Raw genomic sequence first — 26,686 nt, 5'->3', positions numbered from 1 at the left:
TCAGACATGCCCCTCGTCGTCTTGCTCAACAATTTCACCATTCCGCACATACTTCAGAAAGCTAAGCCCGTCCACACAGAGCTGTACGCCAGGGTTCACTACATTGAGTTGCTCGATAGCGTTGTCAAAACCATGATGAGCAGCACCTACAAGGTTCCTCTCCAGTTCTTCAAGTCTGTACACCAAGGCAGGACGGCCCACCATCGCAGTGTCCTCGGTCTCGTCCTCACCAGGCTGGGTTGCATCACGAAGAGCATCTTCCAGAGCCCTCTTCTCTGCAGCAAACTTGGCACGAACCTCGGTCAGCTCACGACGGCAGCGAGACCCCACTTCAGCTTTCTCCTCCAGGAAGGCTATTAACTTGCCATTCTCAGAAGCGCTCGCTTTAAGTGCGGACACTTCCGCCTCAAGCTCAGTTATTCTCTTGGTCGTCGCCTCTCGTTCGCGAGCAAGAGCATCTGCTCGAACAGCTTCCTCCATGGATGAGTTGTTGAGAAAGACGGCGACCTCCAAGGCCCTCATAGCACCCATGATGACATCCTGTCATTACGTAATATTAGGGACTTATTGTGACATTTTGATAGAGTTCTCATGCAATTTATACTGTTCTGGAGTGCAAAAAGCTTAAATATTGAAGTCTGTTCGAAGGAAATCGCGCCACGCCAATTTCAAGCCGTGCTGCGATTTTTGAAGCAAAATTACATCCTCCCTGTCTGAGGGAAATCGCGGCACGCCATTATACAAGGCGCGGCGCGATTTTGATGGGTCAGGCCCATGACTTCTATAAATACTGCACTCTTTGGTGAGAACAAGAGTGACGATTTTGGAGAGCAAAGTGCGATTTTGAGACATCGGAGACGGCTAGAAGGGCGATTTCTTCAACCTTTTACCAATTCATGTATGTTTTAATTATTTCATTCATTATGCTATTTGTAAACTCGATTATGAGTAGCTAAATCTCTTAGAGATTAGATCCAAGATGAATCTTTGTAACCCTAATTGACACATGTTGCTGTGAAACTCTATTTCGTTTATGAATTCAATTCTAGTTTATTCAATTCAATTGTTCTTAATGCTTTTTATATCTTGATCACATATAACTTGATTTCGTGAGAATGAATGACCACTGACCAATGCTTTCAACTTAGACCTAATTGAATTGTTCTAATAAACAGGGTTAGTCTAGGAATAGATAATCGTTTGTTAGTGATAATAGGTTAACGTTCAGTAAAACCTTCAAGAATTATTAGACCACCTAAGGAATTAGGGGCTGTAGTTTAAGAAGAGGGTCCTAACTCAAGGGATTGATTAGGGCTATTTTGTTAATCATCGTAAACTAGAAGAGGGTTCATAACAAATAGGTGCAGTAGACCAATTAGGGGAACTTAGAGGATTCGACGGATCTGATCTCATCTTTCTCTCCATATTTTCTTAATCAAATCTTTATTCTCTTTTATTTGATTTCATAAAATCAAACCAAATCTTCTGCCTAGTGGCAAACTAAAAATAAACTTTACACATCCTAATTATATAACGAAATTGAATTATTGAAGTTAAAAACAGTCCTCGTGGGATCGATATTTTTACTACTTCGATAGTACTTGGTGCACTTGCCAGAGATCTATCAAGTTTTTGGCGCCGTTGCCGGGGACTGTTGATTTATTTCAACAAGGCAATTGCGTTATAATTTAGGATTTCTGTCATTTATATTTTTGTAATGTGCTACTGAAAAGTTTATCCAAGTTTTGCAGCTATGATAGACAGGGTACTCCTCTATGACACAGAAGAGATTGCTAAGTTGCAGTATGAAAAATATATGCTATCTTTTAAGATCAAAATTTTGGACAACAAAATCTCGAGTTGTGGTCATTATGAGGCGAATCAACCAGGTAGTGATGGTGAAGGGAAGAAAGAGGTGATCAACATCGATTACAATACTCAACTTCAGAATATTTTAGATGATTTCTTGGTGTCAAATCAAGTTTTATTTGAAAAGTTTGATGTTCAGTGTGGTGATCTTGTTGAGAAAGCACATGAGTCTCAAAGGAAGCTGGTTCAGATGGAGATTGAGTGTCACAAGGTTGTGGTGGAAGAAAATCCAAAAGTGAGGAGTGCTGACATTTTCCCGAAGTCTGAATAAACAGGGGTTAAGGAAATCACTCGTGTGCAGATGGTTGCTTGTCCTTCTCTAAGGTGGGAGAGCTTAAATTTCAAAGGTCTAATTGTGAGTTCATGGGAGCATCTACTTATTTGTTACAAATTCATGGAATTCCTACCAAACAAGAGGAAGAAGAAGGATGATGTGTTCTTTCTGACATATTTGCCACCCTAACAGTGGTTGAAGCGTCAAGCTCAATGACGTAAAAGAAAGCGCTGGGTGGGAGGCAACCCACTGTTTAATTTTCAGGTATGATTTTATTACTTTCAAAAATAAAAACACAAAAATATTTTTCTTTTCTTTTTAATATGAGGCAGGAAAGTTTTCGAAAAATTGTTCTAGTACCTCCTATCAAGAAAATCATGCAAGGTACTGATGTCTTGCATGATTCTCTCTTCAAAAGTTTTTCAAAAATTCAATAAGACTCAGGCATTTTTCAAGAAAACAAGTTTTGGCATGAGAGAACTCCCTGTTTCTACAAAATCGCGCCGCGCCTGTATATGGCCGCAACGCGATTTTTCTCCTCAGCCTATAAAAACCTCACTATTCATCATCATTTTAATTCCATTTTTCCTACTTTTCTCTACCAAAAATTTCCCTAGACTTCCCATTCACGAATTTTTCCCATCTTAATCTACCTTATCACTTCCTAAACATCATCAAACCACAATCCAATCACAAATTCATCAATCTAAACCATTATCATTCACAATCCATCACAATCCATCATAATTTTCCCAAACTTCACAAAACTTCCTTTTCACCATCTTCCTTAACCACAAATGGCCTCCAATTCACGAAACACCCGCTCAAAGAAAGCCACCAACCCCAAGCCATCCACAAGAAAAGCCAAACGCCCTCGTACCGCATCTGAACCACCCGAAAACGCCATTCATTTTATCAATGACCAAGCCCAAGAGTTCCACAAAGCCATGAAAAGTTTTGAAGTTGTGGGGGAGAGGAAGTTTGAATTCACAAAGCTTGTGAATTATCCGTTCTTTGAGGCTGAGTTACGAAGGAGAGGGTGGACGAAGTTGAATGAGATGATCGATGAAGCGAATAACAAAACCTTGATCGTCGAATTCTTTTCAAATGCACGGGTTTCCGATACACCCTTTCAATCTTTTGTTTGGGGCAAGATCATTGATTTCAGCCCTGAAGCCCTTAATGCATTGCTGAATGTTCAACCGCCGGAGGAGTGTTGGGTTGAGAAACTGAGGAGGGAAATCACTGACGATTTCAATGCCACCAAGCACGATCAAGGGGATGGCATATTTGAAGGATTAAGGACACCGGGGGCTGGACACTCGGATGATGATGTGAACATGGGCTGATCTACTGATGGATTAGCATTTTCTGCTTTGTATTTTATTTTCAGTTATTTTTCTTTTGATGTATTTTCTTTATTTTCTTTTTATGTCAAAGTCCATTGAACTTATTTCCCTATTGTAATTGCTCCTGCACTTGTTTATTATTAATGAATTTGCTTTGTTTCATGTGACCTATTCCAGTTTAGTAACAGTTGTTTGATGAAACGATATTCCAAAAGTTCTAAAGGAGGGGTGACTTGATTCAAAGGCGAAGTGTACGGCGTTGCTAGGTAGTCACACACTCCAAGGAATTTCAGCCATAAGGTTCATTGCCAAATTTGTTTTTCAATTTACTTATATTTAGAATAGTTTTCCATGCAACTACATTTCTAGAACTTGCATTGTTTCTCTATTATTGATTGGTCTTTGTCAATTACACACTGAGGCAAAAGTGCTTGGTCCTGTGAGCCTTTTTGAAGCCTACCCTGTTTTTAATTTGTTGAATTTATCCTTTCTTAACCAATTGTGAGCCGGTAGGATTAGAACTTTTTGTTCGGTGACAAACTACATTACAAGCCTAGAGACCTTTAGGACTTGTCCCTTAATGTATTTTCTGAGTTAAGGCATTGTAGAATGTCACTAAAGATTAAGTTTGGGGTTGCTATTGGAATTTGCAACCAACTAAGTTTGGGGTGGGGGTACTAGAGAATAAGAGAACAAAGAATGAACTTTATCATGAAAAATACACACAAAAAAATGGTGTATCAAAAAAAAAAAGAGAAATTGAATGATGAAAAAGGGACAAAACATTGAAAATCCGAGTAACTTCAAACTCGATTGTCCCTAAATGATAAAAATGTTCTCTAGTACCTTTGCATTGATTGTTATTCCACAAGGTGAATGATTGAAGGATTGAATTTTGTGCTTTAACTTCCGTAGGAATGCCTAACTCAAATTTTGTGTAGCCTACTTATCCAAATATATCCCACCTTTCACCTAAGCCCCGTTATAACCCTAAAGACCTCAAAAGTGTGTAATGATATTGACTTTGATTGATGTTTAGAAACTTTTCAAGCGTATGGTAATATGTAGACCTGCATGTCGACTGGTAGAACCCTGTTTCAATTTGATGCGTGGAGTTGTGAACTGGTGGATGAGAACAAGTCAAACTAGCTCATCTTTAGCTAGAAGGAGAATGAACTTTTGGGTACTATCGTTTTGTCAGATAACTTTTATTTTACTGTCGTTTGTCACTGTTGCAAGCAAATTCCTTGAGGACAAGGAATGGTTTAAGTTTGGGGTTGTGATGACATCCTGTCATTACGTAATATTAGGGACTTATTGTGACATTTTGATAGAGTTCTCATGCAATTTATACTGTTCTGGAGTGCAAAAAGCTTAAATATTGAAGTCTGTTTGAAGGAAATCGCGCCACGCCAATTTCAAGCCGTGCTGCGATTTTTGAAGCAAAATTACATCCTCCCTGTCTGAGGGAAATCGCGGCACGCCATTATACAAGGCGCGGCGCGATTTTGATGGGTCAGGCCCATGACTTCTATAAATACTGCACTCTTTGGTGAGAACAAGAGTGACGATTTTGGAGAGCAAAGTGCGATTTTGAGACATCGGAGACGGCTAGAAGGGCGATTTCTTCAACCTTTTACCAATTCATGTATGTTTTAATTATTTCATTCATTATGCTATTTGTAAACTCGATTATGAGTAGCTAAATCTCTTAGAGATTAGATCCAAGATGAATCTTTGTAACCCTAATTGACACATGTTGATGTGAAACTCTATTTCGTTTATGAATTCAATTCTAGTTTATTCAATTCAATTGTTCTTAATGCTTTTTATATCTTGATCACATATAACTTGATTTCGTGAGAATGAATGACCACTGACCATGGCTTTCAACTTAGACCTAATTGAATTGTTCTAATAAACAGGGTTAGTCTAGGAATAGATAATCGTTTGTTAGTGATAATACGTTAACGTTCGGTAAAACCTTCAAGAATTATTAGACCACCTAAGGAATTAGGGGCTGTAGTTTAAGAAGAGGGTCCTAACTCAAGGGATTGATTAGGGCTATTTTGTTAATCATCGTAAACTAGAAGAGGGTTCATAACAAATAGGTGCAGTAGACCAATTAGGGGAACTTAGAGGATTAGACGGATCTGATCTCATCTTTCTCTCCATATTTTCTTAATCAAATCTTTATTCTCTTTTATTTGATTTCATAAAATCAAACCAAATCTTCTGCCTAGTGGCAAACTAAAAATAAACTTTACACATCCTAATTATATAACGAAATTGAATTATTGAAGTTAAAAACAGTCCTCGTGGGATCGATATTTTTACTACTTCGATAGTATTTGGTGCACTTGCCAGAGATCTATCAACCCACGACCCCCTCGGTCACAGCACGAGTCCGGCCAGCGGTCCCCAAATCACAAATGGCTTTCAATTTAGAGTCACCAAGGTACAAGGAAGCCTGAGGACCAAAGCGATCCGACTGAGACCACACCTTCGACAACTGAAACAAACCTTCACCAGCAGGAGGAACACCCCGTGAAGGAGCAGCATCCTGAACCTGAACCTGCTTACCCTTGTCAAGGACAGCAGTCCTTCTCCTCTTCAAGGGGGCTTTCTCCTCCTCCACTGGATCATCTGTCAAACGAGCAAGGAACCACGCATCCGCCGTCCTCTCCCGCTGCTCATCTCTCTTTCTGCTGCCACTACCTTGCCCGGTTACTTTCTGGTTAGCCTTGTTCACTAGGGAACTGATATGGGACATCTTTCCTGCACGTGAAAAACAAGGACGAATCGTTAGTCAGAAAACTCAAGGAGACAAGAAGTAAAGAAAACACAACAACACTAGCATACCTAGAAGAGCTAGAGGATCCTTGGAAAACACCAAAGAACGGGTATCAATCAATCGGGGCTTGGTAACAGGATTTCCTCGCAAATCCATCACCGGATCGCCGCCATCATCGACCACCGCCGATCGAGAAAAAGAGTTTACAAACCTCACTAGTTTGGCGAAACTATCTTTGTCCCGCTCGGTCAACTTGTCATAGCTAATCCTATACATGGTAAGCTCATGCTTCAGATGGTCGCGACTCCATTTAAAACGAATCCGAGGGACACGCACGGGAGCGACACCACCCTCCCCGCTGGGTCGGTCAACAATCTTCAAGACCCTTTGAAGTGCTGCTTCCGTCCGAGGCCTCACCATGAAGAACCTCTCGCGAAAATCAGCAACACCAGCACTGAAAACCTCAAAGAGAGAGGTACGCTGATGAAACGACACCCAGCCGCAGCCGCCATCTTTGTCCAAATTTCGCCGGACAGCAAAGATAGCAAAGAAGAGGTCTTTTGAGACGGGAAGCCGGAGGAAACGACATACCGACTCAAAAGCCGACATATAGGCGAAGCAGTCGGGTCTCAACTGGGAAGGACACATCTCCAGCCACTCTAGAACGCTGACCTGGAAAGGGGAAAAGGGAAGCCTAAAACCCACTTCCTTAAAAGTTGCTTCATACATGGGAAAACGATCTCTGGGGAAGCGCGAGCACACTCAGTCCGCTACTTTAGGGAGGAGGATCTCCCAATCTTCTTTCCTCCCTATTGGACAGCGCGGAGCTACCCCAACGTCGTCCGCTGCAAACTGGGACGCCGCTCCTAAGATCATCCCGCTTATCCAGGAGTCAACGAACATTGCTCTTCTATCCTTTCCTAGGTTTCTCACCACGATCAGACCTTGAAGGAGGAAAATACAGAGAAGGTCACTATCGTCTCCTCCAGAACCATGAGGTTCCATCACGAAGAAAATCTAAGGGACGGGGAATACGCCAAAACCTACGATATGGCTAACCCTAGCCCTAGAACCTAAGCCTGTCGCCAATGTTTCTGTAAACACTAAAAAGAAAACAGACATCATACCTACAAAACTTCTTGATGCACTGTGGAAAACGCCTGAACCAACGGTGGAAACCACTGAGTCAAACTACTTCTGCCCTAGAAGCATGCATTCCTACGGTTTCTAAAAGCAAAATAGAAACTAAAATACAAAAGTAAAAGAAACGAGTCTCAGAACTCTACCTGTGAGGAAGAAGAGATTGAAGTTGCGGTTGGGATGCGAAAACTCGGAAGAACTTTGCCTTTGGAAACTTTGGGAAATCTCTAAGTCTCTGAGAAATTCGAAAATACAATGGCTCTCCAAAAACAAAAGTGGAGCTATTTATACTCGTTGCACGAACCAGCCAAAAGGCACAAAGTCTATCCGGTGCATCCCCTCACTCGCTGCTCCTCCTCTAAAGCGCTGCTTCGACGGCCCGGATTCAATCATACCCCTTCATCCAAGGGCTATGATCCTTCACTACGTTTCTCCAAACGTCAGGATCCAATCAACGATGAGGATGACACCTCGGAAATACAACCCGAGAACACGCTGGAAACTATATGCACTCAAGTGCTACTAAGAGCCTACACACGTGTCACTCAGAAACCAAAGGTCATGTCCCCTCAACTTCTTCCTCGAGATGTTGGCATTAATTACGGAATGACTTCCGACCAAGCTTCCTGACGAGGGAATCTTTCCATCCGATCTCATCGCCGGACATACGTATGCCGGACCCCGCCACATTGACAGGCGAGCTTACATCGTTAGAGGGAGAACAAACGCTTCGAGACAGGCGAGCCTATCTGGCCCAAAGTCTCAGCATTCTCAGTCCGCCTCGCAAACGATTTTCCATGTCAAGGCAGGCATAAGTCCGCTAAACGAGATCCATCTCTTCCTCTAGCACGAGGATACATACCAACTGAATTTTCCTTGAGTTCGGCTCCTGGCGAGCAAAACGCCCGCACTTAAGTCATCACTCTTTATCAAGAGCAACGACTTGGGGGGCTACTGTTCTGGACCGGCTAAAGAGATTCTTGGCCCATTTACTTAGGCCCAATATCATTCAAAGCCCAAACTCCACGTTTGGCATTATTGCTCACAACATACCCCCCTCGCCTGAAGGGGGTGCACAAAGCAAAGAGACCGGTTCAAACGAACCCCAACGTCTCTCTTGCACGTTGTGCACGTTCCCGCAATAAAATCTCTGGCGGTTACACTTCCCACGATTTCGTAACCGCCAGAGCCAGGTGTGCCTCCTCAACGGCTCTGCAGCCCTCCACCTCTATAAATAGGGGACTCACCGCAGTCCCCAAGGTAGAACTCTATCTCCCTCTAAAACCCTCACTCTCTGATCTCTACTAACTTGAGCGTCGGAGTGTCTGCAGGTACACACCCCCCATCCGCTCCAAGAAGCATTCAGACGCATTCCACCACCGTCACAACCACCGCATTCAAAGCACCGGCAGTCTCCTTCTGATCAGGTACGATCAAAATATATCTTTACTTTAACGAAAGGTTAAAAAGGCAATGATTTTTTTTAAGGATAAGGTAATGAAAAGTTACTTAAATAATATTTGGTTCTTATCATTATTAAGTTTATTATATGATCAAAACTCATTGATATACTTAAGTGGCATTTAGTAGGAGTTCTAATTTCATGGAGGGTTTCTAAAATTTCATAAATGCTTAAACTTTTTAATTATTTTCATGATAAAATGAATTTTATACTTTGCTCAAAAAAAGAATGAACTTTATACACTATAAAAAGATCAAATCATATCCTATATTTTAGATGTAAAGAGGAAAAAATATGGCTGAAATTCTTAAATATTTTTATGTTTTGTTTTTATTTATTTCCATGCCTTTTGTCATAAGAAGACCTGGTTCTCCTAATTTGAGAGATCATTTTTGTCCTAGCAAAATAAATGTACAATATCATATGATAGAATATTTCATGAGATTTCATTTAGTTTTTGTATATGCATCGAATAATTATATTTTCTTTTCCTTCTTTTTTATCCTAATTTTATGGAACTTGAAGTTATGTTTTATTTACTCTAAGATGATGGCAATGAAATGAAATAAGGCTGAAAAGAGTTTTATTTATAGCATCCTTTGCTTGTAAATTTTGAGGTATCACCATGACCTGCAATTGTGACATATCACACCTTATTTCCAATTCCACCACCTATAAAAATTACGTTAGTAGGTTATAATAAGACTGTATAACGGTATCAGAGTTTTCTAGCTGTGCAACAATTTTTTGTATTCTAAGAAAAAGGGCTTGATTGATTGTTTGAAACAATCAATTTTTTGTACTCCATCTGATCTTAAATCTCAGTAATGATTGCAACAACATCTACACAAAGAATGAAACAATCAGCCCAATTTAGCAACAAATCAAGACTAAAAAAATGAAACATAAACTCAAACAAACAAAAAAACACTGGGTCTTACATACCAACCAAATAATCAACATCATAACCCTCAGAACATGCATCTCCGTTCTTCTTCAACGACAGACCATACAAAGGTATGCGAGGTCCTTCACATGCCTGCACCTTTGTCTTCATTTGAAAAATCAACTTATAACCATCAGATGTAGCTGATCTATACGCACCAGAGTTAGGACCGACAGAAAAGTATGACATCCTGTACACTTCGCCGTCACTCAATTTATTCTGAAAGACATACAGAAGTTGCATCCTCACAGTAACATGTATAGTGCAGCCCTTCAAATTCAAATACAAAGACAAAAATTAACCTCAAACATCAGTGCAGCAAAACAGAAAAATAAAACAAAATAAAAAAAAAATTACATACCTTCTCATCACACAAAATTATCTCAACAGAATTAACCTGATCTATATTCAAAAAGGAAGAAACACACTACATCCCCACAACACGAACCTTAATCCTAACAACTTCCTTACCAGAAACAATGGAAGAGGCATCATCAAACGCATTAGCCATTCTCTAAAAATTGAACAGGATTGATAATAGGATTGGGATGAAAGAGATGAAACAAAAACAAAAGTTCTGCGGTGGAAGTGATGAGCATGTTGTTAGGAAACATGATATCCAATGAAGGAATGAGAGAAAACTCAAAGAATATTATTATTGATGATAAAAGTGAATATTACAAATGATAAGAGATACCTTCTAATGAGGTGGTTACAATTATATATACTACTCCATGACTAATACTAACTAGTATCTAGCATATATCTCTAATAGTCCCCCTCAAGTTGGAAGGTGTTCAAAACACTTCCAACTTGAAATGAGAAAATACAAAAGTACATCGAACAAAACAAATAACAAGAGATGCCGGAAACACATCGGCCAAAAGCATAGTCAACAACCAAATGCTTATCCAACAAGAGAAAACCACAACTCAAGGTTTAACCGCTTGGAGGAAGAAGAAACAAATCAACGCTTAACCACCATCCGGTAGAAGTAATCATAAAAAAAAGGGCAACCCGGTGCACTAGAGCTCCTGCATATGCAGGGTCCGGGAAGGGGTCCCACCATTGGGTGTATTGTACGCAGCCTTACCCTGTTTTACACAAGAGGCTGTTTCCAGGCGGTAGAAGCAATCATCAACAAAGCCATAAAAGGCACAACGCTTAACCATCAAGAGTTCTCAATAACTCTAAGACAGAAGCACAAGAAGGAAAAAAAAAACGACGCTTAACCATCCTTGGACAGAAGCACAACGCTTAACCATTCATGACGGAAGCATATCAACATGTCTTAACCATCATGAACAGAAGCACAAGACAAGAATCAAAGCCATCATATGCTAATAGGAAAACTGAGAATGCAACCATGAACAAAACAATGGTGCAGACTTGCATCCAATAAAACAGAATAGAATTGTTGCCAAAACAAGCATCAAATAAAGTTGCTAGAGTCCTTAATCCCACAAACACCAGATAGAATAGGAGGCAATCTCATAGCACCATAAGCAAAGGCAGAGGCCAAAAACAGCTATAACGATCCAGGACCAAATAGAAAGAGGCAATGAATCGCAAGCATCCAGTAAAGAATCCAACCAAAGCCACCCAAAATTGTTCTACAATTTCTACCAAGTAAAGCAATTATGTAGCAGAGGCATAACCGTATCAGTACTCAATAATTCCAAAAACTAAGAACCTTTAACCTATCTCCAAAGTGGATACAACACAAACAGCTGGTGTAAGTGATCATGGGCAGCCACAACTAATACATGCTTCACAAACTGGAAATCATCAAGCATTCCCATAAGCCAACTCCTCAAACAAAGTTGAACCACTAAAGTAGAAAACCCAAAACCAAACTTCAATAACTTGTTCAAACCATAAGCCTCAAACATGAGTAGTTACAACAACTAAGTCTCATCTAATCCCAAACTTGACAAAATTTCAAGAGAGCAAGTAAAGCAACAACAGTGTGTCATGATGAAAAAAATATAACAATATATCTCAGGTTATATGCATCAATCGTCAATTCACAACGGTAGTGGAATGATTCAAAGAAGTCATCAAGCCTAGCAAGAAACTTGCACTGATATTGCAATCTGAAGCAACCTTGTTAAAAAAAATACTTGAAATATGTAACATATCCAATTAACTACAAGGAGCACCATGAGAATTTACCATCATAGAGAGCCTTTACCAAACATCTTGTGAACCTCAAAACATATCCAAATCTCTAGCAGTAATAACAACATCCAAACAATATCTCAAAGTTACATTCAATCATCATATAAGAATACCATAATAAGAACTGCTCCTTACGTAGATTGATGAGAACCAATGATTGAAGATTGAACTTTCAATTGCAACACTCAGACATAATACCAAATTCAAAACATAGAGGCCGAGAACAACTCAAAACAAGATGATTACCAAAAATCCAGTGGTGATGAAGTGGTTCACAAGAAAATGCACGCAAAGACCAGCAATGTCGTGCAGCAGCCATCAACAACATCTCAAAACAAATCCAACACAATGTTGGAGCCTGACCAAAAACTTCAACAATCCAGGACACGAACCTCAATATGTGAACACAAGGATGCAGAAGCAAAGTCGTCAATCCACACTAACACAATGCATCAAAACCAAGCAGAAACTCACAAGTGAAGTCGCACTAACAACCACCGTCGTCGAACGGAGCCCAACACCAAATTGCTTCAGTGAAAACTTTCCACAAACACCTTGTGAGCAGACTGCAATTACAACACAACTTGTTTCTGAAAATAGAGTTCTCAATACGACAAAGAGAATCAACACGAAAAACAATGACTCCAAGCCGAATCAAAGATTTGAAATCAAAATCACGTTTGGAACAAACAAGGAGTTCCGAACAGAGTCAATGATTGAAAACTTCGGCGATTTTCGAATTGAACATGAAAAGACAGATGGAAACCGAATCTGATAATTGAAGAATGAAGGATCGGTTTTACAGAAAAACAAATGAAAGAAAACCGAACCAAAAACGAAAAACAAGAAAACGAATCGAAATTGAATTGGAATCACGAACCCTAGGATTTGGGGAAAATTGCAGTAACGATTGATTTCGAATAAGAAACTCAAATCGAAGGTGAAAATCAATCAGAAAATGTATTCTAATCCAGAAATTGAAACCGAATTTGCAATTGAAGTAGAATCATGAACTGTAATGAAAGGAAATTGAAAACCACATAACCTAGAATTTGGGATTAAGAACATGCCAGAACAAAACTGAAGAAATCGATCGAGGAAGAAAATAAAATGAAGGAGGAAACAGAAACAAGAAAGGAAGAAAAGAAAACGAAGGAAAATGAAATAAGAGAAAGAAAGTGAAAGCGAGAAATTTTATATTCTCGAGAAAATGCAGCGGAAAATATCCTTCAAGGTGGATACCAGATTAGCTCTGATACCATGTTAGGAAACATGATATCCAATGAAGGAATGAGAGAAAACTCAAAGAATATTATTATTGATGATAAAAGTGAATATTACAAATGATAAGAGATACCTTCTAATGAGGTGGTTTCAATTATATATACTACTCCATGACTAATACTAACTAGTATCTAACATATATCTCTAATACATGTGGAACCTTCAATCGTATTTATAGCCAACTGCAAAGGTAAAATAAATAGTACCAATTAGAGCAATCATAACCGCTCATAAAAAATAATTCAAATTTTACCCAAGTAACAAATTCGAGGAAAAATAATTGAACATTTATCAATTGATAGGATGTAAGATGATAAGCCAAAAACCAGTACAATGATCTCTTAAGTCAACATCAACTGTTAGTCCCCTCGTGCATTACACCGATTTCGCCACAAATGCCAAATAGGAGTAGATAGAACAGCTCGCACCACTTGGAGGAGGAGGTTAAACCCCAAGTAAAAAACCACAGAATTTTACTGCATTGTGTAATGGCACAAATCAAAAAATCTCTAGGGATCGATTCAGTTCAAACTTTCAGTTTCAACATGGGGAATTCCAACATGCGCCTTGGTAAGATTATAGATTTGATACTAATGAAAATACTGAAAAATCTGATCTGAGATTAAATATACGGAAGCCATGTCCGATTGTTGGAATGTCAGGCTCTCCCTATGTTCGCTTCTCGATAATTTTGAGATTTTTTGCAGTCAGTTCTTGATACAATTTCCTGGTCTGCTCATGGACAACAGGTTTAGCATAAACAGGTTTTTAAACTATTGTCCATATTTTTACAAAACGTCAATTCGGTTGAAAATCGATGTGTTTCGGTGGAGATTTTTAACAGGGAAGGTTACCTACTGGAGATGAATTGTGGAATAGAGTGGTGATTCGACACGAGTATCAATTTTGTTTTAGTGATTTAGAGTCAATTAACCATCTTTTTTTGCAATGTTTGAAAGTGTTAGAGATTTGGGGGAAAAAAAGTGTATGGTTGGCTGCAAATTGAAACTATGCAGGAAACATCAGATGTGGTGCATTTTGTTTGGTTAACTACCATTTGTTGTATTTGGTTGGAGCTAAACAATGTACTTTTTAACGGGATGGTGGTTGATATTTCAGGTGTGTCGGATCAAATAAAAATATTGTTGTGGATTTGGTTATCAATAAGGATAGGAGAATAAAAAATGTTCGATACATTCTCTTTGTAATGGATTTTGAGTACGATTATACTTTCTTTAGTAAATTTTTCATATAAAAGTTATACGCGACATTATACATAGGGTGGTGCTATATATAGCGAATATGTTTTTCGGTAATTTTCATGAAGCAAAGTTGACTACTTTTTTGAACGTAGGCAACTTAAGATACAAAGGAATAGGTAATATTAAAATATAAAAATGAAATAGGCAAAACAGGTTTTGTGGTTTAATTCTGGTATTTGTGGAAAACAACCCGCAGCTGGTGTTCATAACATTATCCTTCATAAAACGGAATAAGATGCCTTCATGAAGGATTCGGCATAATTTCTTAAATATGCGCAGATCACTCGATTAATAATAGAATTAGTGTATTGTCTAGGCGTTGCTCAAATTTTTTTTATAAGCAAACCAATTGCATGAAGAGTTCGAGAAAGATATTCATCTAAAATAGGTTGACATCACTATCCCAAACGGAACTAACCGTCAACAATATAGACAGAAGATAATAACAAAGGAGGTTAGGAATTCAATAGCATAGCATAACATGTCAAATAAGGGTAAAAAAAAAAAATTACTTCAATATTGACACTCTTAGTTGCTATACGAGATATTGTGAAAATTTGAATGTTTTTTTATATTAAAAGGTGGACTTGCCGTAGCTCTATACCCTTCTTTTTTTTTTTTTTTATGGCAAAGGTTTACCCTTGAACCAATCTATTTAACTTGTATCGTAATCCACATGCATTGTACAATGTATTTTTCCTTCATTGAGTAGTGTCTTTGGTCTCACAATGGCTGCAACTTCTCTTTCCTTTGATTTTGAATGTCTTGGTTCCATCATTAGGCAAACTTGTTTCAATGTTCTGATCTTGATTTATTTGAACATTTGATTTTGTGTTTCCTTCAACCGTTAATTCATCGAATTTGATGACCTTTTCTAATTTCTCCATGTCACCGCAGAAAGTAGTGTACCATCCTAAATTTTCCAGTGCTTCCCGTGGGACATAATAAGGTCTCCCTGCAAAGTTTAATTTCCTTGTTGTATTAAGTAATATTCGAATTGAAGTGGCAAATAACTAAAGTTAGTTCTAGAAATCTGAGAATTATCTCAAAATGATGAATACATTGCGATACACACACAAAATATTAAACAAAACCAAAATTTATTATTCAACACCAGCCAATAAAAAATATAACAAAGAGCCACGTGATTTTAAAATGCAATGGCATTATGACAATTCTACCACTAATTATTTATCAATTCTACCACTAACTTGACAAAGAAAAGAGAAAATTCAAAGGAAAAGAGCAAAAGAAAAAGAGTTTGACAAAGAACTTCAAGAGTAATCCATGCAAGAACTCAACAATGTAGAAAACCAAACAAAAGAAAGAGAGACTGATGCGGGTAACTGACAGCATTTTCTTTCTGTAAGTGGTCGTTACACATCGGGTAACTGACAATATTTTCTTTCTGTAGATGGTTGTTACTCATGCGGGTAACAGACAACATTTTCTTTCTATAGTGGTCGTTACACATGCGGGTAACCGACATCATTTTCTTTCTGATAGTAGTCATTACTCATGCGGGTAACTGACGGCAATTTGTTTCTGTAAGTAGTCGTTACACATGCGGGTAACCGATATCATTTTCTTTCTGTAAGAGGTCGTTACTCATGCGGGTAAGTGGTCGTTACACATGCGGGTAACTGACGGCATTTTGTTTCTGTAAGTGGTCGTTACACATGCGGGTAACTGACAATATTTTCTTTCTGTATGTGGTCGTTGCTCATGCGAGTAGCTGACAATATGTTCGTCTTCACCACAGTAATGATGTTAGACAGTCCTCTCTCACCAGTGATAATTATCAGTTTGTCCCTCAGTCGGCATATGTTTGCCGCTTGTTGCATTCATAATAGCATCACATGCATTCATATCATTATATTCATAAGCATTGCATTCTCAGCATTACAACTGGTCAAAATTGGTGTACTTAGTATTTAAGTCTCTTCGACCCATTGATGTAAAAATTTATCTTTTTTAACCCAGTGACGAAGAAACTTAAAAAGGGGCATCTGTCATACCCCAAATTTTGACCATTAGACCCTGCATTCATACACCGACACGTGTCTTTTAAACCCGACTAATATTTGACTTTTCAGCGAAAATTTCGGCAGAGGTATTTTAAAATACCTCATATTTGGTTCCGAGTCGGGCCCTCTTCTCTCAAATTTCATTTTTTATTTAATTTTTTTTCCATCTTTTATTAATTTTAAAGTCGATTTTTAATCCTTATTTTTATCTCATCTTGTTATTATTTTTAGTCCTTTTTTTATATTTTTATTTTATCATTATTTATTTTCATCATTATTATTATTATGTTGTTTGTTTTTATTTTTATCATAAAGGCATCTAAAAGTGACATAAGCTAAATCATCATCACATGACATCATCACATGACATCACTCAAAGACAACTCTCCATGAGCTGTTTCACGCAAGGCAACAAAGAGCTTGCATAAACGTGTGCTTTCTCTCTTCACTTTTGCTGATCATTCTCAAGATCAATCTGCAAGTGCCAAATAACATGTGCTTCTTTGAGGCAACAATTTTGGAGCGCAAAATGGACTTTTAAATTAAAGCAAGGCAGCTGGATTTTTTATGTGGGCAACAAGTTTCCAAGCTTCTATAAATAGAGGAAGGCATTCAAGTCTAAAAGGGGAAGAATTCGATCCAACACAAAAAAACTAACAGCTAAATTCACAACACAATCTTCCAAAAAAACCTGCAACTTCAAAACACAATTTTACAGTACAATTTCACCCAAATTCATCATGAGATGTCAACAAACATAAACCTACAATTATAAACACACTCACGCATACAAACACACTCACGCATACACACGCACACACATACCACCACGCAAACATCAAAACCATCATCATCACAAACCGTTTCAAAAGAAAACCAGCAACACTAAGCCATCACGAAATCGGTCCTAAACCGAATCAAAAGGTAGTTTGCGTCTTTGTTTTGTAGATCTAGGGTTACTCATGCTCTCTTTGAAATTTCTAAGGCTAGAAGTGAATAGAGGGAGAGGAGTAGAAGAGAATAGAAAAAAAATAAAAAAAAGGAGTTTTTTAACTCCGGCGCGGTGGCGCCGCCGTGAAAGCTCGCCGGCCACCACTTCTCCATCGGAGAAGAAGAATCAAATAGAGAGAGAAGAGAGTCTATCTCTCTCTAAGAATGAGAGAAGAGAGAGAAAGAAAGGGTTGAAATGATTTTTGGGGTTGAAATATTTATTTATACTAGCCATTAACCCGACCCATTAACCCATGGATCTGCTCCATAACCGACCCAACTTTTAACCCACTCCAAGCCCATTTTCGTTTTAGCTTTAGGCCCAGCATGGTGCTCCCTTTGCTAATTTTCTTCACTACTCTTTTGCTTTCTGCACACCCCCATATCACTTCATACACCCCCTGCATCTAACTTTATTTATTTTTCATGCATTTTAATTTTATCTTGCCTTTTATATTCTCGTTCATGCATTTTTATTTTTTGTTCGCATTACATTCTATTATCTACTATTATTATATGCATATTTAAATTTTGTCATTAAATACACACCTCAATCCAGAGTGCTCTGGTCCTAATTAACTGTTAATATTATATTTTCGTTTAATTTAGTTATTCTCCTGAACGATCTGGTCCTTGTTTAATTAAATTAATCCAGAGTGCTCTGGTCCTAAAATCAACTGTTAATATTATATTTCTGCTTATATAATCATTCTTCAGAGTATTCTGGTCCGTATTAAAATAACCTCATATTTCAGCTTAATATTATTTTTCTCATTCTGCTCATATAATTTCCATGTCATTATTCAAAATAACAAAAACATTCAAATAATCAAAAATCACAAAAATATTTTTATAAGCAAACCTTGATTTTTTCAATCAAGTGATCATCTTTTTTTATTTTCTTTCTTAATCAAATATCAATCAATGTAATGCTACTTTGAGTGATTTTGCTTTCAATATAAAACACACAAACCAATTCCAATTTGCTATTTGGCTTTTCATTTTAAAACCTTTTCAAAAACATTAAAAAGCACTCAACAAATCAAACGTCAATTTCTACCCCGAACTACGAGGTTTTGATCTCTCACGGGTACGTAGGCAAAGGACGTGCGTCCTTCCAAATCAATAAAAGTGTAGATAAATTAGGTCTCTATTTTCTTTCATCATTGCAAATTCCATTTTTTAAAGCAAGCAAGTTTATAGCACAAAAGTTAAATAAAATCAAGAGGTTCTCGTAGAGTACTACGAATATTTAGGGTGCTTAACACCTTCCCTAAATATAACCAACCCCCGAACCCTTAATCCCTAAAAATGTGGTATTTGAACCTTTTTCCACTTTCTTTTGAAAAGAATTAAATGTTCAGTCGTGAAATCAAAAGCGGGTCAAACGCCGAATCAAATGGCTTTTGACAGTCCGAAAAATGACGCGACAAGATACAACAAGGATAAATCAGGCTATGTAAATACATCTTTCAACTGAAACGATGAAGTGCTTGTTGTTTTAAACAAGAACACTAAGGAATTCACATATGTCGCTCTGAATCAATTTGAAATTTTTTTCAAAGATAAAAATTGCATTGTGAATAAGAACTCCAACTGCCACGAGAATGAGAACCTCGAAAAGGTCCTATAATGAAAACCAACCTCCACCTTCAAGAAATCACACTATGTCATAATTAATTTACTATAGTTGTGAAAAACCAGGTGATATATTGTAACACCCATACTAAACGTATCTAGAAAGTTTAGCATGTTCATTATCTTTAGTACTGGATACATTAAAATTTACAACATAAGTTCTTCGAATGAATATTTTATACAACAATGTGCGTTCGTACAACCAACAATACACTACTACTAGTCCAAAACATAGAAAATACATCCTTGAAATCCAAACATCCTGCAGCGGGTACGAACGAACACTTGCTGATTATCCATCCGGCTACGACTTGCCAACTCTTGTTGAACCAACCTGCTGATCTGAAACAAATAAGGATTGGGATGAGACATAATGTCTTAGTGAGTTCTACCTAATCCTAGGCTATAGGTAACCTCGGGGAAAACCTAGGGTCACCACGTGTCTACAATACAACCTGCCGGTTGATTATACGTGTGTGGATTTGCTTACCTAGACGGTCGTGCATACTAGGTCCGTCGTAGCTTCTTTGTATCTTAGCTCATAGGTCTTTCTTGCTTTAGATGTTGTGGCGGTCGAGGGAACCTTGAACCGCTATGTCGAGATACGATAAACGCATCCAGACCTAAACATAAAACATTCATGACATGATCCTAGACCGGACGATCGGGGAATCCTAAGATCGTATTCGGTATAACTTCTTGTTCTTATCTTGATTCCTAACTTATACATAACTTGCATCTTATCATAAACGTAAGCATATCATTTCAAGTTCATTCATTAAGTTAGCGGTTAGCGTTGAACAAACAATATTATCTGAGTTTATTTTACGGATTAATCCCAGGTGGAGTAACCCCGGAAGTTAATCCCTTATTTGACCGATGAAAACCTAGCTAAGGTACATCGGACTCCCTCAGTGACGTGCGGGCCTACCTTGCGGAGCGTATCCCGTTCCCCTTGTGAGAACATTTCGCATCCCCATTGGCGTGGATAACAGAAAGACACGACACCTACATCTTACTTTATGGTCGTAACCATATATTATAATTTGTCTTAGTACTTGCTTACTTAGTCATTCTTGCTTAATGAAAAGAATATGCCTATCAATTCATAACTTAACTTGCTTAGGGTTCTTGCTAACTTTCTAGTTTCTCGACGATCTATGTCGAGGCTCTATGCTTTTACCCCATTTTTAGTTTATCGCAGGGACGAAGCCAGAAAAAAATATCGAGGGGGGCGAAAAATAACAATAAGCAATAAAAACAATAACTAACTTTGACTACTAATAATTGTAGAAAATTTAGCTTAATAAAAATAAAATACTATATATCCATCAAAAGAAAATACACATAGTAATACAATCGCGAAAATTATATTGTTATTCGATTATTTATTTGCTAAAACTCTTTTTTAATGAATTGTCTTCACCATATTATTTTCAATATAAATAGTCAAAAATTTTAGCAGAAAAATTATATTTCTAGTTCAATGAAACTTATTTTCACTAACATTGTGCTCATTTTATTATGAAACGATAATAATGGTCGACATTGAGCCTGTGTTGTTTTGAATGTTGAAATTATAATTTTTTTTTACTGTTTTTTTATTGAACTTAATGTCTAATGATGCTATTCTTATTAGATCTGTGCTTAAAAATTTTAATACAATGAATAAGTGAAACCTTTTAAAGAATAGTAGTTTGAGTAAAAAAAAAATAGATTGTATTTATTAAGTTTGTGTGTGTGAAAACTTTGAAGTGAAAAGTCATAATATTACTCCTATTATGCTATTCCAGTTTAGTTATCAAGGTTGGTTGCATTGATTACTCATATTATTGGGGGGCGAAAACTGTATATTTTTGTTTTGTGTTACATGGGAGTACTACATGTTAATATAAAGGATAAGTAGTAGTACATAATTCTTAGGGTGGCGGCAGCCCCTTTTCCATTATACTTCCCTCCGTCCCTGGTTTATCGCTACCCGAGTAAACATGCTTAAACTCTCTCGAGTGCCATTGTTGTTGAAATATGTTCTTATGTCTCATGCATTTTCCGTTTGAAACTCAAGTGTGATGGTACATTAGGTTATTAGAGATTGAGGGTTTTCTTTAGATTAATAAGTGTTAAACAAATGGTTTCGGATGGCATACAAGGCCCCAAAGCCAGCAAAAAGTGAAACTTGATGTGCCATTCGCTAGAATTTCGCTGATAGCGAAATGGCTCTGTGAGCTGTTTGGAATTTTGGCTAATAGCAAAAATTTGGCTATTAGCGAAATGGTTCTGGTAAATTTTGCCATTAGCAAAATAATTTCGCTAATAGCGAGTTTCTTCGGACCAGAAGTGCAGAAAAAGCAATTTTCAACATTTCACCTCAATCCTAAGCAACCTAATGCACCATAATCATCCAAAATGCATAAAAACAAAAGGAAATGGATTGCATGGCAATATAAACCTATTTCAAACAACAATCACATAAAAGGGTACTAAAATCATATCATACTAAACTTAGCTTAAAATCATGTTTTCTCACTAGAATCACACAACCAAAGGTAGGTTTACACTATCTAATTAACTCACCTAAGATTCTGCAATACAATTTTGAGTTTTAATAGCGCAATTTTAATAGCGGTTTTTAGTAAGTGCTATCAAAAATACCACTGACAGGCTTATTATAGCACTTTTGGTCGGGCGCTAATATAGGTTGCTCATAAAAAAGGCTTTGTTAGCGCTTTTTAGAAAGTGCTATAAGTTGACTACCCTTAGATAGCGTTTTTGGAATAACGCTATTATTAAGCTACACATTTGTTAGCGCTTTACAAAAGTGCTATTGCAGATCTAAATATCAAAAAAGTAATAGCCAGAAAATATTTATTTTCGTGAACACTACTTCAACATTCACTACTCAGTAACACATATCAAGATCTCACTCTCCTTCAACATTATCTATTTCACTTCTGCGAACACCATTGTCACTCTCCGACGAATCTATCGAACACCCAACTCACCACCGTCACTTCACTTCGTCGAATCACCACCGTCTTTGCCAACTCTTCATTTCTTCAAAACCCATAATACCAACACTTCAATTCGTTAAATCCCAGAAACCTTAATCACAAATTTGAAGAATCAAAACCCATTATTGTCTTCTTCCGAACTCACAATTGCTCCTACTTCATTCATCGATTGAAACCCATGAATGTTAATTGAAACCCTAAGAGTTGATTGAATCCATAATTATGAAATTGGTTGAAACCTTAGAAAGAAGGAGGGTCTGCATCTTTGTTCCATTGCTCCGAGTCATCGCCGCCATCGTCTCCGTCTATCCTTTAAAAACCGTAAGTTTAGTCCTAAATTCTTTTTGTGCGAAATGGGTACTTTTGATGCTAATTTTTTTGATGTAACTCATGTATGAATTTGAAAGGTTCTGTATGTAATTGAATAATAATTTTCGTTAGATGATGCCTTATGAAATTGAATTATCCTGCTATTGTGTACTTTGATGTTGTATATTACCTTAATGGAATTTTTGTCTAATTAATTTATGTTGACTATTTTTTTTTGTGTTGATTGTAGTTGTTACCTTCCTTTGCATATTTGGGCTGAATCTATTTGTTTTGGCTCTGAAAAATAAAATGATTACCCTATTTGCAATTCATTTTCTTGTCAATTATGTCTAACATAATGAGTATTCTTTTACATTTGGCACTGATTTATTTTTTTTTTGTTGTCTTTTTGTTGAACTCATGTAACTAGTGATTGAAAGATTTTGAGGTATTCCAAACAGCAGCAAGTCGAGGTCAGTCGTACTAGTCAAATTTAACTCTGGCCTTTCTTTGGCACTGAACAACTTTTAAGTAATTTAACATCAGTTAGAGTTTCTGCGGTTATTGGTGCAGGAATTGAATGCTTTTTCAAAGTTGTTGAAGCCAGCACCGAGGAATACATGGAAATCTACAAGTATTATATGCTCTTGACATACTTTTTCATTTGTTGGCTTCACAATTATTTCACTTTTCATTTTGCATATAGTTAGGTTGTAAGTCTTGAATGGCTAACAATTAACGTAGATAATTGTGGTCAAAAGTATATAGTAAATAATATAAAGCCTCCTTGTAGACAAGTTGTGATGAGATAAAAGCTAGATTTGTTTCTTAATGGTGGCTCAATTTCTATTTTGACATTTATCTTTGAGGATTTTGCTAGTTGTTTCTAGTGCTGGTTGTGTATTAGTCTTGTCAGCTTTTGTGTATTATATGCGCGCGCGAGCATGTGTCTTCAATTTCACAACCAAACTTATTATATGGATGGTCCATGTTGCTTCAGGGGCAATTTGTGGTGTTGGTATTTCAACTACATGTGTACTTGGAATGCCAAAGTCTGATTGAACTAGTTATTCAAGGTTATACCGTACTCCTTGTTTCTCTAAATTTCATTTTTCTATTCAAATTTAAAAAAAAAAAAAAATCAATTGTCACAACACTTGTTCATGTTAGTATTTTTCATGTTTTGAAAGCAAGTATTTGTGTTCCTTTTATGCTATGTTGTGGTTGGTTCATCGGTTCATCTTAGCGCTTCTTGAGTATTCTATTTTTGTCGATGTCTGAGTTGGTGTTATGTTGCAGAATTTTGCAGTTTAGTTTTGGCTTATCAGTACTACTGTGATTAGTTTATGATGTTGCAAGAGCTGATGTGATGCTGCAAAATTTTGGGGTTCTACTTTGGTGCATCGGTTGTGTTCTTTAGCTTTGATGATGCTTCGGAGTTTTAGCTTCGTTCCAGTCATGCGTCCTAAGGTGTCGAGCAAGTGAGCTTCAGGTTAAGCTTGATGATGCTGCAGATTTATTAAGCTTGGTGTCGAGCAAGTGAGCTTCAGGTTAAGCTCGAGAGGTAAGAATCAATTCTCATAACTAAATTGTGGTGCTTATCTTGAGACTAGCTATGTACCTTTTGATAGATAGCTACGGGTAGATTTGAATGGACAAGTTTGACGGTCAAGGACTTTGTAATTCTAAATTCATGGAATTATAAAATGTTTTTAAAAATTGATAATGTATGATTTGAATTCTTTAGTGTATATGACTATAACAATGCATGTAAAGTCTACAAGATAGTTTGCTAAAGGGGTAAAATACTTTAAAAATTAAAAAATAATGATGAAATTCTCACAAATTTTGCCATCAGTCATTGACAGCTTACATGGCACATGTGTGGAAGATTCCCACAAATTCCATAAGCATTTTTTTCTATTATTATACCTTAATAGATGCACAAGAAGTGGCTTGTTAAGAGCAGAAAGAACTTTTGTAACTTAAATACTTGGTCAGTTACTGCTCTTGATCATATCTCTAATACTAGTCTCATCTCATATTAATAAATTGATTGATAGTGCTTGTAATATACTTCTGTTGAAGATAAACAAATATTTATTAATTGAAATTGGCTGATGAAATACTTTTACAACTAAAAATTTAAAGTAAATTTTATATGATCATTTTTTAAATTAACAACAAACTTCTTGACCCGTAAGAAGAAACTGAGTATGCATCTTGCATGCTAGTTATATATATATTTGATTTACCATTAATCAATGAATATAAATGCTCTCAATTAAAACATGTTTGGATTAATAGTTTAATTGAGAGCTTATAATATAAGTGCTTATCATATAAATGCTTATTTATAGTATATTTTTTATAATAAAATAAATTAATTAAAGTCAATATGTTTTCATATTAGCTATAAACTGTTTTTATCAGCTATCCTAAACAGCTTACTGAAATAAACTGAAAATGGCTTAACATGTCATATGTTGTTTATCTAATCTCCTTCAAACAATCTCACAAGTATTTATATCAATAGATAATCTCAAATTAAACAATTTGGATTTGAATATAGGTTGTTGATTACCTCTTTGGAATAGATGTTTAATATTGTAAGTATTGTACAATAACAATACTTTATTTCTATTTGATGACTTTCCTTCTCTTTTATTTGTGAGTAAATATGGACCTCTGGTTTTGCCTCATCATCTTTCAATGAAACACTCATAAATTACTATGTCATGTCCCTTATGGGGATATTTTGGACTTGTTAATGCATTGCTGAATTCATTTTGTAAACGACGCAATCTTACTTCAGGTTCATTGGAATGCTCGAGGTCAACAAGTTGGGGAAGAAATTCAAGGTTTTGTCAGATATATTGGAGTCATCATTCGTCGGGAGGTTCCAATTAGTATGGAAAATTGGAGAAAAAAGCCAAGGTTTTGTTAGTTACTTTAGGTTTGTCATCTTTCATATATATATATATATATATATATATATATATATATATATATATATATATATATATATATATATATATATATATATATATATCTATGTAAGTACTGTGCATAGACTTTGAATTTTTATTCAAGTGCGCATTAGATGTCATTTGTTATAAGTTTCTGATCAACACATTATTGTTGCTTATATCATTCAATGGATTACCAGTGTTTCTGATGCGTATATATTTGTTTTTTGTCTGGTCAGTATCTTATTATGAAGCTTTTGGTTGTATATTTAATTTTTAAAATAAAAATTTTGGGACTTTTATTAGCGCTTTTCTGAAAGCCCTATTAATTGGGGGATAGTTAAGATAGCGCTTTCCAGAAAACGCTAAGAAACATCCGTCTAAAATAGCAAAAAAAAGAAGGCTTTATTAGCACTTTTCTAAAAGCGCTATTGAAACGCTGCTATTTAATAGCATTTTAGAAGCGCTATTATAGGGGTACTGACCTATAATAGCGGGGGCTTTCTTAGCGCTTCACAAGCGCTATTAAACGCCTAAATGAGCGCTATTAAAGGAGGTATTTTGTAGTAGTGTTAATAACAAGATTCCATCTTCAAGTCCCACTTTACTCCAAACCCTAGCTCTTGATCTTGATTCCAAGTTAACCTCAAATCTTCACTTCAAACTCATAGTTGTTTCTTTCTTGTTGTGTTGCTAGCATCCTTGCTTGATTCACCAATTACACAAACTTGGAAGGATGATTTAGAGAGGGAAGGAGGCGCCACTTTTAGAGAGAAGGAGGAGAGAATTCTAACTCTCAAAACCTAGAGAGAGAAACAACAAGAGTTTATGAAGATTTTGGCTCCAAACACCTTTATATACTTCTTGCGTGCAAATACCAAAATGCCCTTGGTCTTAATCGTTCTTTCTCTGACACTGATAATTCAACCCGTGTTTAACTGACATTGCATAATAGTATCTTCCGTCTTACCATAACCTTCCTGGACACTCTCCCTCAGATACATCGACTGCTAAATCCTCGGACTTGACGAGCTGGATGTTACATATATCCTACAAGTATATGAGCATGTAAAATGCTGCTCCCCAGTCTAACCTGACTAAAGAAAAATTCACTACTATGACTAGTTAAATTAATCTAGTTGGTTGAAGTTAATGGAGGGTCAAAATCCTATGATTGTGTT

At 36.8% G+C, this 26,686-nt stretch overlaps 2 protein-coding genes and 1 long non-coding RNA gene across 3 annotated transcripts; 1 reads left to right on the top strand and 2 right to left on the bottom strand.

Annotated features, from left to right (window-relative positions):
* Positions 1-531, bottom strand: LOC146906484 (uncharacterized). The gene has a single exon (XM_085728847.1). The coding sequence runs from the start codon at positions 529-531 to the stop codon at positions 1-3; it is 531 nt and encodes a 176-aa protein (XP_085584973.1).
* Positions 532-9,702: 9,171 nt separating this feature from the next.
* On the bottom strand, positions 9,703-10,345 carry LOC146906483 (uncharacterized). The gene is made up of 4 exons (XM_085728846.1): positions 10,283-10,345; positions 10,196-10,231; positions 9,834-10,104; positions 9,703-9,731 (listed from the first exon to the last, which is right to left on the bottom strand). The coding sequence occupies exons 1-4, from the start codon at positions 10,343-10,345 to the stop codon at positions 9,703-9,705; spliced, it is 399 nt and encodes a 132-aa protein (XP_085584972.1).
* An 11,858-nt stretch (positions 10,346-22,203) lies between these two features.
* Positions 22,204-24,082, top strand: LOC146906482 (uncharacterized). Its single transcript, XR_015019643.1, has 4 exons — positions 22,204-22,548; positions 22,967-23,009; positions 23,110-23,612; positions 23,836-24,082. It is a non-coding gene; the product is annotated as an uncharacterized LOC146906482 (long non-coding RNA).
* Positions 24,083-26,686: the final 2,604 nt, after the last annotated feature.

The sequence above is a fragment of the Medicago sativa genome, chromosome 7, assembly GCF_051527215.1.
Source record: "Medicago sativa cultivar Bolivia chromosome 7, Bolivia_mono, whole genome shotgun sequence".
Classification (NCBI taxonomy): domain Eukaryota; kingdom Viridiplantae; phylum Streptophyta; class Magnoliopsida; order Fabales; family Fabaceae; genus Medicago; species Medicago sativa.
This window is presented reverse-complemented; position numbering and strand designations above follow the sequence as displayed.